General features: G+C 36.3%; 1 protein-coding gene across 8 annotated transcripts; it reads left to right on the top strand.

The window, feature by feature from the left end:
- The first annotated feature begins 275 nt into the window (after positions 1–275).
- On the top strand, positions 276–11,103 carry LOC105685233 (kinesin light chain). Of its 8 annotated transcripts, XM_012399170.3 has the most exons (10): positions 278–462; positions 2,394–2,760; positions 3,348–3,504; positions 3,691–4,193; positions 4,448–4,660; positions 4,786–4,989; positions 5,191–5,205; positions 5,536–5,652; positions 7,880–7,942; positions 8,923–11,103. In XM_012399170.3, the coding sequence occupies exons 1-9, from the start codon at positions 419–421 to the stop codon at positions 7,907–7,909; spliced, it is 1,650 nt and encodes a 549-aa protein (XP_012254593.2). In that variant the 5' UTR covers positions 278–418; the 3' UTR covers positions 7,910–7,942; positions 8,923–11,103. The 8 variants fall into 8 exon arrangements, with proteins under 8 accessions (XP_048513604.1, XP_012254593.2, XP_048513608.1 ...); XM_048657647.1 differs by lacking the exons at positions 7,880–7,942; positions 8,923–11,103 and adding an exon at positions 5,750–7,506 and having other exon boundaries at positions 276–462; XM_012399169.3 differs by lacking the exon at positions 7,880–7,942 and having other exon boundaries at positions 279–462.
- Positions 11,104–11,147: the final 44 nt, after the last annotated feature.

Below are 11,147 nucleotides of genomic sequence, written 5' to 3'. Positions count from 1 at the left end.
GCGACGATCTTCCCGATACCTTGACCGTGGTTTCGCACCACTTTATCCACGCAGGCGTTTTGAAGTCAACCTCCGATTTGCGGAGAAATGGCGCTACCCTCGGGGGTAGGAAGCACGGGGAACCCTCAGTAATACAGCAAAACGCGACGAGGAACGCACCCCTCGTGGAATAACGAATTGATAAACAAATATTATATTTTTCTACTTACGTCATGATATAAGAAAAAAATAATTTTTTGTACGATATTTTTTAAAAAACCGATAGTATTCCGAGTGAGAAATGTGACAATAGATCTTTCGTGAATGTCACAGAATTATTCTAGCATACATATTGTATTCTAATGCATGTATAGTCCATTTTTGATAAGGAATTAGAAATTAGGTAGGTTCAAAGAATATCATAGTATCTTCATTACTGATGGGTAGAACAGATATGTCAAAAACGCTGAACGCTTATAGAATGTGAGTAATCATCGTCGTTATGTTTATGAAGTTATGTGATCTGAAAAGAGAATCATTTCATCGTAGATTCGCCCCATTTAAATCCTGTTATATACTTAAACTTCGTTTTCTTCCTGTTACTAAATAAGGCAATTCAACTCGTTTTGTACAATTATCAGTAGGTTCACACTCCAAATGTTGTATATAATTAATGTCTGTCTACGAATCGTTGATACAACGTTCAAGTATTGATAATGTGAAATCGTTATCAGACACCCTTCGCCTATATTGACGCGATAATTCGCCGGATACACTAGCATGCAATCAAATTCATATTATCAAATCTACATGAACCACGTTTGTTTGGACTTATGCAACATTTTTTGCTGTCTTCGTGGTGTGCAATGAAATGATCAAAGCAAGACAGACTTTACCGCAATCGAGATTTTACCGCATGGCTTCGGGTTAGAGCTTTAGAAAGACTAGTTTCGCTGCACATTCGGGATTCTGTTCAAATGCTTTATCACGTGTCTTCGATAAATATGTTTATGTAATTAAGTCATTTGCATCATCCCATAAAATCTCTATACCATCGCGGCGAACCGAACGTCTTCCTTTTCTCCTATTTTATAAACTTCACATCCAGTATGCCAACTCTGATAAATCATTCATTTCGTCCTGATTTCAGCAGATATACGTACGGTCAAGGTTTTCAATTGGTCTAATCGGTGTTAGAGAATTGCCACAGTCATCGGCCCTCTTTGACTTTCTCGCGACGCTAAATTAGGATTACCTGGCATATTATAAAAATTTTCAGCTGCGATTGTTGAAATTCTACAGTCTGCTAACTTTTATTCAATTAGTTTTTTTAATTTAGCTGTTGAATGAGCACTATCTACATTGTCATGTCGCATTGAATCGATTCACGATACGCGTGCGCTGAAGTATTGAGCCCTTATACTTTAACTTCTGTTCACGCGCGGCCCTGACATGGGGTAAGTTCGTATCTGACTAATTTTAAGTTAAATGATTGCTTTAGATTATTCGGTGTTTCTGTGACGTCTAAAAGTAGCAAAAAACTACGTTTATCTAGGCCTACCTAAAATATTCAACCATTCCAACGGACACGGCGTCGTTTTTTATCGATTCTTCATAGAACAGCGCTTTCCTAGTACGTTGCTGTCGCGCATAAATGCCGGCCGCATCTTGCGGCGGTCCTATTTCCGAAAGAAGGATACCATATAAACTTCCCCTTCTCGTTTTTACAGGTGCTATTATTATTCTATTCCGGTTTAGGGATCAGGTGTTATGTCTGATCTCATTGTCAGCCAGGAGGTTTAAAAACGCGTTTCTCAACGCGTCCCGTACTACACTATTATAATATAAGCTTGGGTAAAACCTGTTATATGACCTACCTTACGCCCAGAAATTTGGGAGTAATAACCAAACGAAATGAAAAAAGGATTGATAAACGAACGTATCTTACCACGTGTAATGAATTTTATGTGGCCTCGATTTTTTCCCGATTGCGTTCGTGACGTGATCATTATAATCGTTTTATTTGACTTTTCTCTGGTATTTTTGTTCACTATGAAAGAATTATCCTGTCCACCTGTTCCAATGAATCATCTCCATATGAGTGAAACTACCTTGAACTTGATATCATGCAAAAAAAGATAGCGACTCCCATCACAGAACGACGTACTTTACCGTGAACAAAAAGTGCTTCCCAATTTTTTACATATTATACTTATCGATCTCGTTCATTCAATCGTCGAAAATGTGATGTTGCTTAAAATAAGAATTATCTGTTAGAAACGGCCCACATTGGGCATTATTAGAGCTTTTATTTTTTAGATTTCTAGTAGTAGAAACTCATAATTTTCTAGTCCCAGAAATGGGAAACTTGGAGGTATTTTTTGGATGATTTATTTGATTCTTTCTACTTACAGTAAAAAAATCGAACACATTGGCAGAATGACAGCCATGACGCAGGAAGAGATAGTAGCTGGTGCTCGCACCGTAGCTCAGGGATTGGAGGCCCTGCGCTGCGAGCACGGAGGTCTTCTTAAGGGCCTAGAATCCCAGGATGCACCTGCTGCAAGGGACAAGGCCAGCTTGATATCGAGGAATATTGAAATGATTGAACTAGGCCTTGGCGAGGCACAGGTCATGATGGCCTTGGCAAGTCACCTGCAAATGGTCGAAGCAGAGAAGCAAAAGCTGAGGACTCAAGTGAGACGATTGTGTCAGGAAAATGCATGGCTCAGAGACGAGTTGGCGGGAACTCAACAGAAATTACAGGGCAGCGAACAAGCGGTAGGAATCTTGTACTATTTCTCATAAGATGTGAATTCGGACATGTGTGGTTTGATATAACAGGCTGAATTGTTCTCTTCTATGGAATCAAAATCATGAACTTTTTAGGTCGATACCTGCTATGTTAATTTGATTTTTTTTTTCTTCTTTTATCTAAATTACCAACTACAACCTTTTTTTCATGCCTTCATCATGATAACGGTCAAGTAACAAGTTCTATTTATTTTATACTAAGAATGATGGCTCAGCAAATCTGGTTGAATCGTCAGAAGATTGACCAGATTACAGTTCTCTAATGATTCTCGCATGCCTCTATTTATTCGTTGGTGTTGAAAACTTCGAATGAAATCAACAAGTCTTGAATATTCACAATATTCGTGATACAGATATTGTAAACATCTTGCTAGTTGCGTGAGGTACAGTTTCACTAATCTTGTGAATCACAGTTCTTGAGCCACTCCAGTACATATTAAAAACGATTACTTTAACATCCGAATGCAAACGAGATAGGAAAATTATATGAGTTATCTGTTCAGGAATCTTTAAACTTCTGCAACCACTACCTTATACTTAATTTTGATCATCAGGTTGCACAGCTGGAAGAAGAAAAACGGCATCTGAACTTCATGGCTAGCATAAGACAATATGATCCTGATCCACCAGCGGATGATGAAAACACAAAGGATAGACCCAAAGATGATCCAGTCGTTGATCTATTCCCAGATGATGACAACGATGAGCGAAGTGAGCTCCTTTTAAAGTCTAATGTTCACTCGTCATACCATTTGAATGAAAAAAGCATTGACTCAAAATATTCCAGTGCAAAATGATCTTTCAATCATAATAAAAAATAGAAGCATTTGGTTTCGAATTTATAGCAAACATGAAATGCCTGAAATTTTGTAACAACATTTCGATTTCTTCTTTCAGCGATGACACCAACTCCACCGTCTCAATTTGCTCAACAAGTCAACGCTGGATATGAAATACCAGCACGTCTACGAACTCTGCACAATCTTGTTATCCAATACGCAAGTCAAGGGCGATATGAAGTAGCAGTTCCCTTGTGCAAACAGGCCTTGGAAGACCTTGAGAAAACATCTGGTCATGATCACCCTGACGTTGCAACAATGTTGAATATCCTAGCCTTAGTTTACAGAGATCAAAACAAATACAAAGAGGCAGCAAATCTTCTCAACGACGCTTTGGCTATCCGTGAGAAAACCCTTGGAGAAAATCATCCTGCTGTTGCTGCGACATTAAACAATCTGGCCGTGTTATACGGAAAACGTGGAAAATATAAGGAGGCAGAGCCATTGTGTAAACGGGCATTAGAAATTCGGGAGAAGGTTCTGGGCAGAGAACATCCAGATGTTGCTAAACAATTAAACAACTTGGCTTTGTTATGTCAGAACCAGGGCAAATATGAGGAGGTACTGATACTTCTTATCTTTCGTTATTTCTGGTATGCAAAATGCTCTTCCAATAGCATTCGTTTGAGAATTGGATGTTCGCAAAATCCAGTATAGGTGCCTTGAAAATTGATGCTCATTGTCAACTAGTACTTCGTGTATCATTTCTTGCATGCTTTCGACAGTCCATTCACAATCATTGTACTAGATTGTCATACTTTTCCTGTTGCCACCATCATGAAGTGGTCATAAATGAAAATAACTTTTCTTTATAGGTTGAACGTTACTATCAACGCGCCTTAGTAATTTACGAATCAAAATTAGGTCCGGATGATCCAAATGTCGCGAAGACGAAGAATAATCTTGCTTCTTGTTATCTAAAACAAGGCAAATATAAAGAAGCAGAAGTTCTCTACAAACAAGTCTTAACTAGAGCTCATGAACGAGAATTTGGAGCCATTGACGGTGACAACAAACCCATTTGGCAGGTGTGTATTTCTGGTGTTCTGAGTTTTTAATTAGATGAAAATCTTTCCATGTAATTGGGACATGGTAACGCTTGCGCATCTGTGAGGGATTATGTTATTAATGTATTATGTCGATGTCGTTTAAGGTGGCGGAAGAGCGCGAAGAAAATAAGCATAGAAATAAAGAAAATGCGCCGTATGGTGAATATGGTGGTTGGCATAAAGCTGCAAAAGTTGATTCGCCTACAGTTACCACAACGCTTAAAAATTTAGGAGCACTTTATCGACGACAGGGAAAATATGAGGCTGCCGAAACGCTTGAAGACTGTGCGATGAGATCGAGAAAAGAGGTAGTTGACTTAAATTATCAATCGAATACTGCTGTACAGAATAAAGCTTCCAAATTTGAATGCAAAGTCGGATTAGACTATCCAGATTTGAACAATCCTACAGTTGAGAATTCAAATAAATGTATCATGACTAACATTTTATCGAGCTGAACTATTATCAGTGTAATTGTATTATTAATGAATTCGTACTTACATTACAAGCCGCACGTTCAGCAGGTGAGTCGAACGAGCGATTTTATAAGGACAAGCGATTCAAATCGCAGGTTGATTTGCCAATAATTTTATTCATTTGGTATGGTTGAATACTGAAGTGATATTAAGTACTTGGACATGACAAAAAACAGTATCTTGCCAGACCTCTTGAATGGTTATTTTCATGTACAGTGTTTCAGACTTGTTATATTAGCATTCTTCCCTCTATAAACTTTCAAACCTTATTTAAAACTGTTGCTTGCATCCATTATGACCTTATATACTTTGTTGCCATTGTACGAATCATTTCACATACTTCAGTACTCATGATTCGTTATTACTTTTTTTTACCAGGCGCTCGACTTAGTGAAGCAAGCAAAAGTCGCTCAGATCCTGGGAGATGAGAAAGGATCAACAAGGCGAGGTTCTCGTTCAAGCTTAGCAAACAGTGAACATGAACCACATGACGAGGTGAGTCCATGTTAGATATGTTCTTTAAATATTATTCGCACCGCATGCAGTAGCACACCATTAGTCGTCTACTATCCTTTTTCTTCTGTCTTTTTTGTTTTTTTCGTTGTCCGGCCCGAATCATCGATTCGACGACTCGGCACTCAATCACAGACCTCGCTGCCGCTGGTACAAGGGGTGCTGCACGGAGAACAGTCTGGCCATCAAGATGCTAGCCCAAATAAACCAGGACTCAAAACCAAACTATTCAATGTTTTTGGAATTCATTCTTCCACGTAGGACGTTGTTTTTGAATGTTTGATTGGTCTGTTGTTTGTTCCTCTGTTAAGTTAGGGGTATTTCAGCTATCGCTGCTATAGATTGTTCGTTCTTCATAGTCGAAAATATTGATGCTGACTCCACTATGGCGAAGAAGTCTTTCTGAATGCATAGCTCCATTTTTAGTAACTTCTCCAGCTCTTCACGCTTAGTAATTTTCTATCCAGTAACTATTCTTTTCCAAAAAAAGGTGGAGAATTCACCATCAGGATTTGGTGTCAAGATACAGCATTGAAAAATCGCATTAGCATTTGGTATCATTGAAGTATTGGCCAAATAATTCTTTCAGACGGGAAAAATTTACGTAAACTATATCCATTGTTATAGGTTCTCATTAATTTCAGGTTGAGAAGCTCGTGGGTTGAATTTAGAATATAGAATCGCCATAGTGGATAATTGTGTTCAGAATACGTTGAAGATATATGACATAACGAAGTTCGAGCAGCGTTACGACGAAACAGCTAATGATGTTCTGTCAAATCTGTTTCGTGTTTGGGTCGAGCATTTCTTCAGGTATCAACGTGTTCACGTTATGAATTGTGTGCAATCAGGTCCCAACAAATATGACGGTAGTCTTCCTTGTTGAACGTTTAGTGAATATTTTTTCCAAACAGATACATATTTCAATTTATAAATTAACCATTTTAACCCTATTTTTATCGAATGATTTATAATAACATTTGCTTTGCCTAACTATATACTTTTGTATAGATGCGCAAAGACGATTTTTAAAACACGGTATTCAAAACAATACTTTTTTTGAATACTGCCAGCAAGATACGACGATAAAGTCAGTCATATTTACAATTATTATATTCTCAGATGCACTAAATATTTTCGTGATCATAGTATTCACAGTTTACAAAGATTTTAGCTTGTTATAAATTTATATATATATTATTATTATTATTCACATCAGTCATTTCACTTTTGTACTCCTTACTTCGCGTTTTCAATCTTATGCATGTGACGTATTTCACAATGAAATTTCAGCTCAAATACCTTGATACTATATTGTCTGAAATACCACATTATAACGAGTGTCTCAAATTGAGACCAGATGTTTTTTCTCCCCAATAGTTTGTAGCTAATAAGAACATTATGTGAGAATCGAAAGATACATTGTTACGAAACGTGGCCCATGGTGGCGTCAAATGCCAAGAGATACAGAAATATACATACCTGATAATTAGTGCCTAATCTATTGCAAATACTCGTTATCATGTCATGCAGAAAAATTAACCGTTAACGCATACAGATCGCGCAGAATGTTAATATGTTCAAATTATTTACAAAATTTGAACTTTGATTCGAGGGACCCTGTATTGTTTTTTTTTTTTAGTTTTTTTTTAGGCAAAGTGACTAAGTTTATTACGGAATAATATTAAATATTTAACTTTATTGCTAGATAGGATTCAATTTTGAAGTTCAGATTGATTGTTTCAAGAGTTTAACGAATAGTTATTGTAGGAATACTACAAACAGTGAATGGTAGTGCCTTGATACTTTAACAAATAAATAAATTATTTCACATCAGTGATTTATTATTACTCATCAATGAAAATGCACTCTTTATGATATTGATACGGAATTTCTATCACATACTGAAGTGAGGTAGAATAGTTCTTTATATGCGATTCGAACCTTCATTCAGATAATTCTTTGTGCACGTGTTGATATTCTTCGAATTCGAAAGTAATCCGAAGATAAATGCGGTTATTACAAATATTCACAAAAATGCCGGACTTCTTCTACCATTTGTCAGGTGGTCTCATATTTCATTTGAATTTGTCTGCTTAACGTAAAAGTTTGAGATCGCTGCTCACTTATTGTTACTGACTCTGAGTCTTATGTACAACTACGTTGTCATTTCTCGCTTTGATTTGAATACCGCGGGCCTGGGGCTTAGGTACGGACGGCAGCAGAACATCAAATCTGAGATAACCAGATGGAATGTACTTTGAATCAACAGGTGCGTAATGGTAGTTTATTCTCTCCATTCTCATTTTTGAATGTTTGCACATAGTAAAATGCAGGGGCAATTTATTACACATAAAGAACATGTAGCCTATAATCGACGACATTTTCTTGTAATCATTTGTTATTGACTGTAATAGAGTCTCATCTTGATTCAGCACGTAAAAACACAAGAATAGCTGATGTGTTTGTTCAACTAAACTTTGCACATGCTCAAATCCAACGCTGCCCTCTTCAAAATGATATAAGATTTTTTCTCTTTGATACCACAAATATTTGCAACTTGTTTTTCTTTAGATTCCTACCATTGGTGTGAATTGCCAGTGAATCCAGAAACAAGAAAATGATTTAATTATTTGAAAATATCTTGCAGTCGCTCACAGACTACTGCTAATTCTTGACCTGACGTAAAAATCATGCAGCTACTATTAAAGTTGAATGTAATAAAAGGCCAAGAATCGAAACATTTCACATTGAAATTAAATAACAGACTCGTGAATTCTGTAAATAAAAATTACACGATGGGGCGTGTGCAGTTCCTTGCTTGGCTTGTCTAATGTTTAGTGCTAATTTATTTTTAAGCTGCAGGACCCATCTAATAATCTCACCATGTGTTTTCCATAATCATCTAGATGTTTGTTGTTTTATAGACTTGGTGTGTTTTTAGCAGATGATTGAAGAATACATTTAATTGAATGATTTTAAATCCTTCATTCAGATTTATCGCACAGTGTCATATTTTGTAAATCCAGCGTAATAGATAGTTCCATTTCGTATTTCAACCAAGTTCATTTAATCTAAAATCAATTGACGCCACTTTAAAATATTCGAATTTGCTTTCGAGCACCATGACTGTTGGCAAATTCTTGTGTAATCTTTGTTTGAGCGTAAAGAACATTCCTCAGTTCACATCTGAATTTTAATGTGTAGTTCATATCGATTTTTGGTAGATAGTACGATTTGCTCTTGTTTCAGGATCGTAAGCACATTGTTCGTGCTCAATAATGAGGATCGTACTTCGCACAGGACATGAAACGAAGAATTGAATGGAGGCCACGGACTCGACAATATTTTTCCTGAAATGTTGCCTGATGTCTACAACCCCTGCATCATTCGGTTTCACAGCACATTCCAGCTGCTTTTAACAAGATACGAGATTTTAAGGCTTGTATGGGCGTATTTTTCGAATAATTGAGCGTTCATACTACGTTGGTTACCAGGCAAAAATGTCTATCAGTTCTTGTTCTCATCATGCAGAATAATGCTAATTTTAATATGGATAAATTTGAAGACCACAATTTTTTAGAATGTCATTCGGATGCTCATTCATATGATCCGCATCAGTTCTTCAACTTGTAGGAGTTGTTGACCATTAATCGATATAATTAATCATGCAGCAAGATATAGTTTCATATACTAATAAAATCCGTAACAATTCGTGATCGCGATTTTTTCTACACTATGCGTGGGTTTTTTAGAGCATTAAAATGAATATATAAAAAAGATTGCAACGTTGGTAGACTATTTTGCCGTGTAATTACCTACTAATTTATTAAATATATTTATCTGAGTTACAAATCGCACACACAGAATGGTGAAATCGGAAAACTGTTAGCAGTTATAGCTCTAATAATTTCAGGTGACATAAATAAAGAATGGAAGGTAGTCAGCAAGCAAATCACTCCTGTCTGTCTATTCCAATATCCAAGTTGTTTATCATAAATTTAACAACTAAATTTATTATGCATAGAAATGTTCCTTCATGTATGCACACTAGGCTCCTTAGCCTATGAAAAATCTATTGTTGACTAAACTATGCATTTAAACTATACAGCCCAACAAAGACAAGAATTAACTCTTTCGAGATCCAGCGAAGAATCAGCTGCACAAGTTTACTTGTTTGTGCTCTCTTTGCTGTACTAAATGTCATGCGAAATATGCGAGCTCTTCTTTTGCGCCATTCTGCATGTATGCACGATAATATCATTTCGTTATAAGTATATTACACACATTAACCCGCACTATAATCATTTTTTTTTTAAATTACATCCGATTAAATTCATCGCCTACTTATCTTCTCCTGCATTGTGTTCCAAAATATAGCCTGTTAAGCACAGGCATTGTGTTAACTCAAATTTTCCAAAGTGCGTTGTAATTTTGGATGCACATGATTTCAAGGTTTTGAAATGATGATGCAATGAAGCTTTTATTCGTAACTATGTTACGAGATTCTTACTTTTTTCTATACGAATAACGACTTTGAGACTGGCCGTGTGCTATGTATATTTGTTAACTATTAATCGTAACTATTAATTTATTGGGCAGCTAAATCATTTTATTCATTGCGTAGAGCAGATTCACTCACGAGATGATACACTGCACGATTACGAAATTTGTCGTACCATGGCATTTAAGTAAAAAAAACTTTCTTTAATTTGGCCACATACTTTAATATTCCCGAAGCTATTCCAGAGAGTCAGATCAAGGCTTGTATTATGCTTTTATCTGATCAAATAATTGTTAAAAATTACCACCCACCTATTCAAGATATAAATAATATACTTACAATTAGTCACGTCTGACACCGAACAATAAAATAATGATGGCGCGGGGTGATATTAGACATTTAAAGTTGCATGCGGTTTAATTTTTTAAATTCCCTGCAAAGTGGAACTTTATTCGCGTGAGATTTATATTTTATTGAACAGGAAGATAAAAGCATTGTGTGATGGTTGATACATTTTGCCCCTTCCCCACTGCAACGACTTTAGATGAATAGAGCAAGTGCTCGGCATCGATATAACTACTTAAGGGAATATTCTCTATCTCTGTACTTTAGAGTATCAGGGTAATGAGCACTGAATTCAATCTAGCCACATTTTTATTTGATTCATAAGTATTGAAACAATACTTTTAACTCGAAGAAAACAAATTAAAATCTACAGCAAAAATCAGATATCAATGTTGCGCATAGCTTATTGTTAGTAATTAATGCTAGATATTGTTAAGATTATTCATAGAATAATGTGTGCAGATATGTATGCGGTAAGTCATGGCGCCCTGTGTACTCTTCGGAACAGAGATTACTACTATCTTGATTACTGAAAAGCATGATGCTATGCAAGCTTTGATGTATAATAAATATTATAACTTGTGTTTTGTATTGCAATTCATTCAGAATCACCTTTCCTCCAACGTTG

This window comes from Athalia rosae, chromosome 1 (assembly GCF_917208135.1).
Source record: "Athalia rosae chromosome 1, iyAthRosa1.1, whole genome shotgun sequence".
Classification (NCBI taxonomy): Eukaryota; Metazoa; Arthropoda; class Insecta; order Hymenoptera; family Athaliidae; genus Athalia; species Athalia rosae.
The sequence above is the reverse complement of the archived record's forward strand: the minus strand, read 5'-3'. Positions and strand labels throughout refer to the sequence as shown.

Bases quoted from the DNA above. Each gene is read 5' to 3' on its own strand.
- LOC105685233 (XM_048657647.1), top strand. From the start codon at position 419: ATGGGTAGAACAGATATGTCAAAAACGCTGAACGCTTATAGAAT. The intron at 463-2,393 runs GTGAGTAATCAT...TTCTACTTACAG, and splicing joins ACGCTGAACGCTTATAGAAT to TAAAAAAATCGAACACATTG. The intron at 4,194-4,447 runs GTACTGATACTT...TTTTCTTTATAG, and splicing joins ACCAGGGCAAATATGAGGAG to GTTGAACGTTACTATCAACG.